We start from the raw sequence: 11,667 nt of genomic DNA on the forward strand, positions 1-11,667 counted from the left end.
AACTAGCTCCCTGCTGCATTGCCTAAAGGTCTTACTGCACAGTGAAGCTAAACAGTGAGACATTTTGAGTTCATGTGGGGGTATGTATGTATGAATCCACCCCCACCCTAAAAAAAATGAATGCATGTATAACCTAGATGCCATTTGTGAGGGAGGAAATTAGGACAATTTTCTGCTGCCTCTGAAATCAGTGCTCAAGGAGCGTGATAAATCCTATCAATCTCAATGCCAGATCAAATTATTAACCGTGCTAGCATGCTGTGTGTGTGTGTGTGTGTTTGTGCGTGTGTGGGTGCTAATCTCCTAAAAATCCTCCTCTTCATTACCACCCACACACCTCTTCCACACACGGGCACACGACTGCAGTCGTCAGCCAATCGCTATACACCTGCGTCACTCTGCATCTGTTGCCATGGTGATCATTGACACCCCCCCCCCAACACACACACTTTTTCTTTCTGCCTCCTCCAGTACGAGAATGAAACCGACGTGTGGCTGATGATGCAGGCAGGCTGCAGACGTCATCACTTCCCTTGGGAAGGAGGCCTATTTTTACTGCTGGGCACAGAGTATACCACGCTGTCCGACATATTTATGGAACCGCATCTAATTCCAGTCTGCCAGGAAAAATCTCCCCCCTATGCTCTGCAGCTCTCACTGCATAAATTTAACACACACAAAAAGCTTTTACTCGCAAGGCATATTTTTATCTCTTGAGCTGATTTGGCAGAACATCCGAGGGCGATAAGAAATCTCATTTTATTATCTGTACTGCTTTTCCCATTAATTCCCTATTAATATTTCATACACACACACACCCTGGAGGAAGTCAGAGGTGAGCGGTCAACCACAGACCACCGGAGCTAGCAGAAATGTAATGTATTGCACAAAGACTCTTGAACATGAGCAGACGAATACATTCTGTACGACATTGCCGACAGTTTCCGACTGCTCATTTTGCAACCAGGGAATTGTGTTAAGTTTTTGAGTCAGAACTGTCACAGTCAGGTAATTCAAAAGGACAGCTAAATGGACAATATACGTGTAATATACAACAGAGTTTTTATCTAATTTCCTGCTTGCAAATGCCCCTGTATAGTAAAGTGTTTTAATTAGTAGAATGAGGTGTTTGCAATTTTTTGTGCATCATTTTAAGAAATGCTTCGAATATGAAAATGAAAGTTGCTTTTACATCAAACTTCTATTTTATTTTGACAGTGACATATTTTGAAACACACAACCCATGTCAATTTTATCCATCAAAATGTGATTATTATAGATTCAATTGATTTTCACACATCATGCACTAAAAGAAGAGTATACATTTTCATTTGTGAATAGTATGGCGTTCACTAGGATATCATTGATGCACAGGAAATTGAAATAATGCAATAGAAATCATGAATTTGTATCTGTTGTGTGTCAAATATAAGGATTTAAAATGTTTGCTTTGTGAATTTGATACTTAGAGAGAAAAACATTGTCTGTCTAATAAACTTGTGCAGACAGCGTGTATTAATTCAGATTTTTCTCCGTGCAGTGTTCAAAAATGTTTAAAAAATGTCTTAACTCATCGAAAATACATCCATTCATTATGTTGGGCAATAACAATGGAAGCATGATTTGTGTGTGTATTTGTGTGTGTGTTCTTTTTTCCACGCCACTCTATAATATTTTCAGACAGAAATACCTCTCCTCTGCCGGTTTACCCTGCAAACCCCCAACCCCACCTCCATTTCTATGGAGAGAAGCATCATCATGTGACCCACCCACGGAAAGCTTTGCAGCAGTGGACAGAGCCTACCTGTGACGCACATATCTCCTCTGTGTAACCCTTCATAAGCCAGAACTCTTGATAATTAAGTCTTTAGCACTTTTCACTGCAATTCATAGTGAAATCTTTATCTTAATAAATGTGACTCTCTGGACAAAATATAAACAAACACCATTTCAAGAGGAAGGAAACCAAATACTTTGTAATGTTTAATATCTTGATACGTTACATATAGATCTTCAGACTTAAGGGTTCCAGCGGGGTCCCCAGCAAAAATGGAGTCATTTATTCTCCCTATTATTCTATTATTCTAATAACATGAAATAAAATTAGTCAGTTGACTGTCATTGAGGGGAAATCCTGGCAAAGTATATGCCAGTCATGCAGAAACAGAGCTCACATTGTGATCAATGCTTCCAACAATGGAGAATAAATGTTCTTAAACATTTTTAAGCACATTTCGATTTTTAAATCAATCAACTACTATGTTAAATGTGCAAGGGAATTTTACATTATTTTAATTAGAAATAGATATCACTTTCACAATTTCACAATTCAATCATCATGGAAAACAGAACCTTTGCTGAAAAGGTACCTGACCTTTGCAGTAGATTATCTATAATTATGGTGGAGGTCCAAAACTAAAAACTATTTCAAAACCTTTAAGTGATCAGAGGAGGAGTTGTAATCAGATTAATCACAGACCGATGATATGACTGGGTGGATTAAACAGAAGAAGGCAGCAAAACATCGAAAACATCTGTTTGACCTCGTTGGCGGACGCGCGGCTCAGTGCGCGCGGCTCAGTACGCGCGGCTCAGTGCGCGCATTGAGAGTCACTGATTGACACCGGATAAAGACGCAGAGTGGCACCTCCCTCTGGTCGGTCCTTCCCCTCCTTTACGCAAACATCTGGAAAACGTCCTTTCTCCAGAATGCGCTTGCTCTGACGTGACGTCATGGAACTGTGCGCATAGAAAAGCTGGAGGCGTTGCGCACGGGCTCAGAAGGAGCGGACGCTTCCTGCTTTAGCACGTCGGGATTGCTGTGAAACATTAGAACTGTTCATTAAAAGCTCTTTTATTTATATTGTTGTTATTTTTGTGATGTAACGGGGAGGAGGCCGTTACACATTACGGTTCAGCATTTTAACGATGAAGAAGGATATTAACTTGCGCCTGGCGGACGACGCGGACCTCAAACCGAATCTCCGCGACCCCGAGAGCATCCTGGACTCCCCGGAACTGGGACTGCTCAAACTGGCGTCCCCGGAGCTGGAGAGGCTCATCATCCAGTCCAACGGAATGGTCGCCACGTCGCCCACCAGCGCGCAGTTCATCTTCCCCAAGCCGGTGACGGACGAGCAGGAGTTCGCCGAGGGCTTCGTGAAGGCGTTGGAGGACCTCCACAAGCAGAACCGGCTGAACGGAACCGCGCACACGAGCAGCGCGCTGGACCTCTGCGCCAACGCCGCCCCCGTCACCGTCCAACCGGATCTCCCGGTGTACACGAACTTGAGCAGCTACGGCAGCGGCCCACTGGACACCACTGTCAACTACTCCACGGACACGGTCCCTTTCCCACCCCCTCCGGCGCATCCTCTGGGGGCCGCGCCGCTGAAGGAGGAGCCCCAGACGGTTCCAGATGTGCAGAGCTTCGGGGACAGTCCGCCGCTGTCTCCCATCGACATTGACTCGCAGGAGCGAATGAAAGTCGAGAGGAAGCGGCTGAGGAACCGGATCGCAGCCTCTAAGTGCCGAATGCGCAAACTGGAGCGCATCTCCAGGCTGGAGGACAAGGTGAAGTCGCTGAAGAGCCACAACACCGACCTGGCCTCGACCGCCAGCCTGCTGAGGGAGCAAGTGGCGCAGCTGAAACAGAAAGTCGTCACTCACGTCAACAGCGGCTGCCAGCTGCTGCCGCACGAGGTTCAAGTGCATTAAAGGGGACAGATGTGCAGCCCAGATGTGCGCCGTTGGTCCAACACTGTACATTGTTCATCGGCTTGTGCGTAATCATGTCAAGCTGCAACATGCGCGTTCCAAGACAAATTAAGGTCATGAGGAATTTGTGTCACGCCAAATGGGCAACCAGATATTCTGGATGAGTTGCTTTTGATTTTAAGGAACTACACGCACGCACGCACGCACCGCCTCCTGCCTGTTAAGCACGCCATCTTTGTTTTTTTTTATTATTGGATTCGTGCAGAAATGAAAATATTTTGCTTTTAATAAATGTTCAGGCGTGACGCCAAACGAGGATTTCTTTGGCGGAATGAGGCCTTGCGCCTTTTTTAACGACGAGACGAGGAACTCTTTGAGGTTATCTGCGCTACTTTATGAGAGAAGGCACATATATCTGTCCTGTAAAAATGTTTACAGACTGTTTCTATACTTCAAGTCTCAAACTTGGGACCAAATTGCTTATCCACATGGATTAATGTATAACAATCGGTTGTGCGCCTACATTTGATATGAAAGAGTCAATCTATTTCTAAGATGCAACATATTTACTATACACGTTTTTATTGGGCGCAATTTGCATGTTGACATACTCGAATGTTGCCCCACAACAGGGTTTCAAGGGGTGCAATTAATCAGTGTTTATTTACCCCTTTTTCAAACAGGCATTTCTCTATTTCAGTGCGTTCTCGTGTCATTGTGACGCGTTTCAATCCTTTTATTTTACTGTCTCCTGCAGTTTACATTTATGCCTGTGTGTTCTGAATTAAATGCTGCTGTCAATAAACGCAGTTTCTTCACTTTACATGCACGACGGTAAAAAAACCAAACACGCACAATTCAAGACGCACGGAAATGAGAGATTTTCTGTTTCGTAATAACAGAATTTTGGAAATTGTGCAGGAACCTGCGTCATATCGTCACTGATATCTATCGCCCTCTGCTGGCGATGATGATGATGATAATAATGATGAATATATTTATTAGATAGAATGTTAGATTTGTTTATGCCAACCGTCTGGCTTTATGAGTATTGATTACAATGTCTTCTTTCATTTATCAGTTAATTTTAAGACTTTAATTTAGCAAGTAATAAAACCCAATTCAAAACCAAATGCACATAATCTTCAAAACAAGATTAAACTGATTACCTTTTTTTTTTATTGTTTTACCATAAATTACAGATAAAAACAACCACAACATATTCTCTCATCCTTATGACACAAACCAAAGAGGAATTGAAGAGGCAGTGATACAAGATCAAATAAAATACGTTTCTACATGCTCGGTGATCTAAAGTCAGCAAGCTGGGTGCCATGGCTGTTTGTTTAGATGCTGTAGTTTGTATTGCTTCATAACAGAGCGACGCATTCATTCACAAGCAGGCCTAGAAATCAATGCAAAATACAGTACAGCATGGCTCTTCTGGGGTTTTAAGGTTTTTACTTCTACTGTTCACTTTTTGTCTCTTTTTTTCTTTTTTGCAAGCCTGAGTCGATACAACACCAATCAATCACACATATGACTCAAATGAAGACATATGATTAAAGGATAACAGTTTTTAATCTAACCAGAAAAGAAAGTCACGACCAGTAAGAAGTAAAGAATGAACAGAACCAAAAACGTTTTGATGTCATTTGCTACAGCTTGAGTATGAATACTACACATCTAATGCAACAATTTCTTTCAAAATAAACATTTCTCTAATTATTTTTTTTGCTGTTATATCGCAAGCCTTTTATCCATAAGTTCGATCACATCTTTGATCCACTTGCTTTATTACGATTTCAAACACTTAAACTCAGCCATGCTGCTCAAAGCATCCCTGACCCAAGACAGTGAGCTGCATCTTTATAAATCTTTAGCTAATGGGGAGGAAGGAATGCCCCCCAGTAAAACCAGTGATGACTGCTGAAAAAAAAAAAATACAGAGCAGCTGATTGCAGAAGAATGTTGAATTTGTGTTTTTACGCAAATCTATAGAGTTAAAGCCTCAGCAGCCACCGGGCCGGATGATATTTCAGCCTCATTTAGTGCTTGATTGATTTGAACAGCTCTACATATTTCACCTGGGGGCTGAACGCCGGAGGTGATGTCACAAAACAGCAACACTGAAGCTGATTCCACGTGACATCACTAAACTTGGAGACGTAAATTCATGAATTAGTTCGTATTTCATATTCAGAGGAAAGAGAGGAGACCCAATTGATACCGAAATCCAGTCTTTTCCACTCCTATCAGATTTTCCTTTTAATCATGCAATCATTAAAGTCATCACATGTTGGACAACAAACACGTCACGGGTCCTTATTTTGCATCCTAATACATGAACTCGCCTACAAAACAAAACATGTGATCGAGAGAAACAGATCAGGAATCAATTGTTGAATGTTTTCAGTGTCAATAAACGATCAATCAGCTTCAGTTTTTGGTTACTCAGTGACGCTGATTCCAAACCTGCCAGTCGTAGTCCTCAAATGAACATTTACTACATCTTATTACCAATACCAATTACCAATAAATAATCCAATGAAGACCATCGAACGCCCTTGTTTGTATCCTAAACCCAGCATGATGTTTTTTTTTTTTTATGATTACTTTCAGGTAAAGTTGACATTTGATTTTGAACATCTGATGATAATGTAACACTGATATCGGTGCCGCAGATAATGTTGTCGGTGCCGATCGGCGACAGCAGGAGCAATACAGCGTCAAGGCGGAGGCATTGTTCACTGCAATTAAAACGTCAGTGTGAAACCCTGATGGTGCCGAGCTTTTATGATGCTTAAATGGTTTGATGGTTCATAAAAACTAACTTAAAGATTCACAACAGTCACAATTTACATTTATGACGCACAAAGTTTCCCAAATATAGCGTTCCTCTAATTTTTTCCCCCTTAATTAGCAGCAATGCTGGGAATCACATTGAGCATGTTGGGAGGAAGATCTACAGGTGTTGTAAGTTTCCGTCCTGTAATCCAGACTCTAAGGGTCGTTTTATTTTCATTTCTCTCTGAAGAAAGTTTGAATATCTGACTCTAGGAACGTCTCATAAAGGCAGCATAAGACAGAACTGATCGGGGGGACTGACACAGCACCCAAACAAACCCAACTACACAGACCTCTTATTTATATTTGATACTATCCTTGTAGAATTTCATTCCTTTTAAAATTTCCATAAATGCATACCTTTAGATATTACATGTATCGCACAACATTTATATGTACATTTGAAATCAATGCAATTAAATTAAATTAAATTAAATTAAATGTCCCCCCCTCGCTCTATTTTGTTCATATCTCCCCACCCAGTTTGAAATGTTAGAAAATAATAAATTAACATAAAATAGAAATGTAAAAACTTGAAAATGATGAAAACCAAGATGAATAATAATGAAGAACAAAACACTTGCTAGTCTGGAAGCGAGGTGTGACGCCGAAATGAAACCACAAATTCTGTTTGATACCGTTGGTATCCAGAATCACAGAAGAAAGGCGACACATGGGCTGGATCTCCCCCGCCTGCATCAACTCCACTGTGGCCTTCTTGGTCAACGTATGCAAACGCTGACATCTTCTTGAGACATTTGACTGATATGAAACAAAGCGCTGTAAACATATGAAGGATTTAAATGGCACTCTGAGGACGGACGCCGTCAAACCCTTCTTCTAAAAACCATACGCGGAGACAACAGAAGAAGGATTGGGACATTTCAAGAACCGTGGGCTGCAAAGAGTCTGAAACACTCTGCTTTGATTGGACTTGCTTTGGCATCAGACCACCAACCATGCCGATATACATATATATATATATAAAGGAAATCCTTTATATATGGCGGGGAACCGCAAGCAAACACACTTCAATCTGTGTTTCACACACATTTAGAGCATTTCAGACACTTTTCAATTGGTTCTTGTGGCCCCCAGAACAATGTTCGTTACTAGGATACAGAAAGATGCAGGAGATAACAAAGGAGAAGAGAACAAAGGCCCTTGGATCTAGCTGAGGGAAGAGGAGGACGAGTGGGGGGGGGGGGGGGGGGGGGGGGGTTGGGGCAGTAGTCAGCTTTAACATGCACAGTCCTGGTGAGGAGGAGCAGACTGCTCTGTCAATTGGGGCCCCTGTTTGGCCCCTGTGACAGTGGGATCGCCGGCATCCAGGCTCTCAGACATCTTTTCGCAGATGATGTCAACCAGGCGCTCAAAGGTCTGCTTCACGTTGATGTTGTCTTTGGCGCTGGCCTCAAAGAACTCAAAACCTGTGGAGGAAACAGGGTGTGGGGGTGGGTGATGAAATACAAGCGGCCGAGTGGCGATCTGTGTCCACGCTGAACTCACCGAGGTGTTCAGAAAGCTGCCGGCCTCGATCTCCGCTCACCACTCGCTCGTCATCCATGTCACACTTGTTCCCCACCAGCAGCACCTGGGCATTGTCCCACGAGTAGGTCTTAATCTGAGTTGACCTGGATAAAAGAAACGCATCAAACAGGATGCAAGGTAACGATCCCTGCATCTGCTTTATATTCACAGAGGAAGCCGTCTATTATTAAAGCAGAAACTTGAGCCGGACGTTCTGCTATCAATCTGCAGTACGTCTATTTCCAGACTGGTGCTGCATATCTCGACGCCACTCCCTCCCTCCCGCCCTCCGACAGGTAAAACTCAGCGGTGTCGGTTTACACTGCAGACACCAGACACCCGACCCCGCCTTCCCCCCCCCCGACCCAATCACATACCAGTCCTGGACAGCGTTGAAGGACTCCTCGTTGGTGATGTCATACATGAGGATGAAGCCCATGGCTCCTCTGTAGTAGGCCGTGGTGATGGTGCGGTAACGCTCCTGACCTGCCGTGTCCTTGGTTAGGAAACAGCAGCAGTTAGAGGCACAGTTTTATTGGGGGGGCAGGCATGCAGCGTGGCCACGATGTGGGCAGAGGATGGAGCCCCAATAGTTGTGTCCTTCTCCGTAAAATGGAATTGTGTACAACATCTGTCGACATGTGTCTGTCCGATATTGTGTATGATCCTACATGGAACGCATTTGGCCTGTAAACTGCTAACTGGGCCAAAAACATGCGAAGAGAGGGTTATGGGAAATAGAGTTCATGTTTCCAGTCACGTCTGTCAAAGATTTAAAAACACACTTCTACATTTGCTTATCTAATATTTAGATACACTAAAACACAGTTAAAAAAAAAAAAAATCTATATAAACCGAATTGAACTGTGGGATAAACACACACGCTGGATCCTCATTGTGAAGCTCATGACTCAATTCCATTTTCGTTTTCACTCCACTAGAGCCTCAGCAGAGCATTGCTGAGCAATGGGGGGGTAGGGATTGTGTGTGAGTGTGAGCACACACACACACACGTATGTCCACATGTTCGAGGGGGGGGTACCAACTCAATGTTGTGTAGTAGTGAGGGAGGGGGGACAGCAGCACCCAGTCATTTCTTTCTCATGCTATGATTGGTTGATCTGGTCTTCCTTACCAGAGGCAAGATCTGGCAGAGGCTGACCACACACACACACACACACACACACACACAACTCCAGGCTGCAGAGGAAACAGAACTGCACGCGCGTTTAATGCGATCGGATCGCATCACGAGACTGCACATCAGGGCTTCGTTCCCGAGGTCGAAGTTACCATCATTGGGATTCAGCATCACATTTCTCCACAAGTATCCAGACAACCTTCTCATCCTCAAGTGCAACACAATTATTTATAGCCGCTCTGAACTGTCTGTGTCAACTGAGGTTGGGCTGTAAAGTCTGCTGACATTGAGAGTGTCAAGAAACAACATTGTTTGGAGAAATCTGCACCAACTGCTGTGCAAATGTTAATAGTGACATGAGAAAAACTTCAACTTCCTTTCAGGAAACTCAAGCCCGCTGCCAGGATCTTACCCAGATCTGCAATTTGATCCTTTTGTCATTCCTGTAGATGGTCTTCACCTTGAAGTCGATGCCCACCGTACTGACAAAGGCCGGCGTGAAGGAGTCGTCGGCGTAGCGGAACAAGAAGGACGTTTTGCCCACGCTGCTGTTACCAATGATTAGGATCTTGAACATATAGTCGAAGTTCTGGTCCGAAGACTCCTTCTGCCCGTAGGTCGCTGTTGCTGAGGCCATCTTTCACAGAGAAGAACGAGAAGAGAAGGACATCATTTATAGAGAATGTCCTTTCTGTTCCGCAAACATGAAGCTCACATGGAAATAGAATTTCAGTGGAGATTTCTCCCTGGATTCGGGATGAACCTGGATGAGTCTGCCTCGAATCCAGAACCTGGGAAAATGTGCAGTGCAACACAATAAGCTCAAACACGACGACGCTCACCTCAGAGGTCGAGCCTATCGGTTTACACGAAGGAACGCAGAGTTATTTGCGGGATAATAAAGAAACAACGAAGATTTTTTTTGTGAAGAGGTTTTAAATAAACCCGTTACAGTCAACACACAAAATCTACAAACTGAGTTCAGGGACAGAAAAAAGGAGGAATCACTCAAAAATGTGTTTTCATCACTTTGGGTATAAAATAAAATAAAAAGTCAAGAAATTATTTTTAGAAAATGCTGTAGTGAGTTGTTTTGTTAGCTGATGACAAGATGTCAAGTATTATCGTGCAAATTAAATCATATTCCATCATTAATCAACATAAAATACAAGCAGGAAATGCTTTATATTGCAAAACTTAAACTTTGAAGATTAATAGCTTAACATTCCCAAACTGCAAGGTATCAGTTTGGAACTTGGTTGTGTCAAATGCACGCTCCAAAATATCAACATAAACGGTTCCCCCATCCCGCTTTCACATTAGACGAAGAAACAATAGACATCCTTCCTCTGCCATCCGTCTGCATGTCGTCACTGAACTATTCTATTTGTCGCCCATAACTAAAACGAATGTAAATACGGGACAGAGACGTTTCCTGTGGAACGAATCCCACTGGATCACAGTCAGGGTTTGGTGTTCCATTTCTTCTTTGGCCAACCTTATTAAAAATGTATCTGCTCAGGTTACAGGAGAACCAGGTATGCCAGCCCATGCACTTTTTTATGGACAGGCTTCTTTCAGCTGACTCAGCAGCGTGGCAGAAACAGCATATTGGAAAATAGATCCTTAATGTACAAACAGACATTCAAGCTATTGGTTTGGAGCGTAATTTCCCGCTAAACTTATTGATCAGCTTTTATTCTTTATAGTCTATGTCATTATGTGTCTGCAATCTAAATGTTACCCCATTCCCATGCTCTCCCCCTCTACTTGATCTTTGCAAATATTTTCCAGATCTGTCAAGGTGTTGCTGTTTGATCTAAACTTGAGCCTCATATGGGACCATAGATTATGGATTTGCTGATCTTATTCTTAACAAAAAAAAACACTTGTTTAAGCTAAAAAAAAAAATCAAATGCAGGCACTTGACAGTTATTGCAAGCAGCGATTAGAGGAGGCGCCTGTGGAGAAGAGAGTTGGCTTAATCTTCGCTAAACACCCATTTGATTCAGAAGCTTATGGAGGCCTGTGTGTTTAATCTCACTGTAATTAACAAATTCTCATTAGGCTAATATATTTCAGGCCGCAGGATGTTGCTGCAGCTTTTATTTGCAGAGGAGACAAACACACAATGATGCAACAGCGGTCCCATACGGCTGCTGTCCTGCGCTGAAGGTTGCCTGAGAATGGCATTTTCCCCTCTCCTCCTCCAATCACATGCCTCCTTTTCTAGGAAGTATGGGGATGCAGATGAGAGGAGGGGAAGCTAAAAATAGCTTCCCCTCCTTTCTGTTTTTTTTTCTTCACAGCAAACAGAACACAGAGGGGGGGGGGGGAGCAGCAGGGATGTGGGAGACGCGTTGGATGCTGGAGTCTGCAGGTTTTATCCAGGACAATTTGGATTAAAAACGGCCGTGCATCTGTTTGGGTTC

The 11,667-nt window shown here is 43.2% G+C and overlaps 2 protein-coding genes across 2 annotated transcripts; one reads left to right on the plus strand and one right to left on the minus strand.

Annotated features, from left to right (window-relative positions):
• Positions 1-2,875: 2,875 nt before the first annotated feature.
• jund (JunD proto-oncogene, AP-1 transcription factor subunit) lies at positions 2,876-4,508 on the plus strand. Its single transcript, XM_068743249.1, has one exon. It carries the CDS (start codon positions 2,929-2,931, stop codon positions 3,715-3,717), a length of 789 nt encoding a protein of 262 aa, XP_068599350.1. The 5' UTR covers positions 2,876-2,928; the 3' UTR covers positions 3,718-4,508.
• A 3,295-nt stretch (positions 4,509-7,803) lies between these two features.
• Positions 7,804-9,872, minus strand: rab3ab (RAB3A, member RAS oncogene family, b). Its single transcript, XM_068743734.1, has 4 exons — positions 9,648-9,872; positions 8,472-8,590; positions 8,074-8,198; positions 7,804-7,994 (listed from the first exon to the last, which is right to left on the minus strand). The coding sequence occupies exons 1-4, from the start codon at positions 9,870-9,872 to the stop codon at positions 7,804-7,806; spliced, it is 660 nt and encodes a 219-aa protein (XP_068599835.1).
• Positions 9,873-11,667: the final 1,795 nt, after the last annotated feature.

This window comes from Brachionichthys hirsutus, chromosome 9 (genome assembly GCF_040956055.1).
Source record: "Brachionichthys hirsutus isolate HB-005 chromosome 9, CSIRO-AGI_Bhir_v1, whole genome shotgun sequence".
Classification (NCBI taxonomy): domain Eukaryota; kingdom Metazoa; phylum Chordata; class Actinopteri; order Lophiiformes; family Brachionichthyidae; genus Brachionichthys; species Brachionichthys hirsutus.

Bases quoted from the DNA above. Each gene is read 5' to 3' on its own strand.
- jund (XM_068743249.1), top strand. From the start codon at position 2,929: ATGAAGAAGGATATTAACTTGCGCCTGGCGGACGACGCGGACCTCAAA.
- rab3ab (XM_068743734.1), bottom strand. From the start codon at position 9,872: ATGGCCTCAGCAACAGCGACCTACGGGCAGAAGGAGTCTTCGGACCAG. The intron at 8,199-8,471 runs GTATGTGATTGG...TCTTTTATCCAG, and splicing joins TTCAACGCTGTCCAGGACTG to GTCAACTCAGATTAAGACCT. The intron at 7,995-8,073 runs GTGAGTTCAGCG...TTTCCTCCACAG, and splicing joins GCAGCTTTCTGAACACCTCG to GTTTTGAGTTCTTTGAGGCC.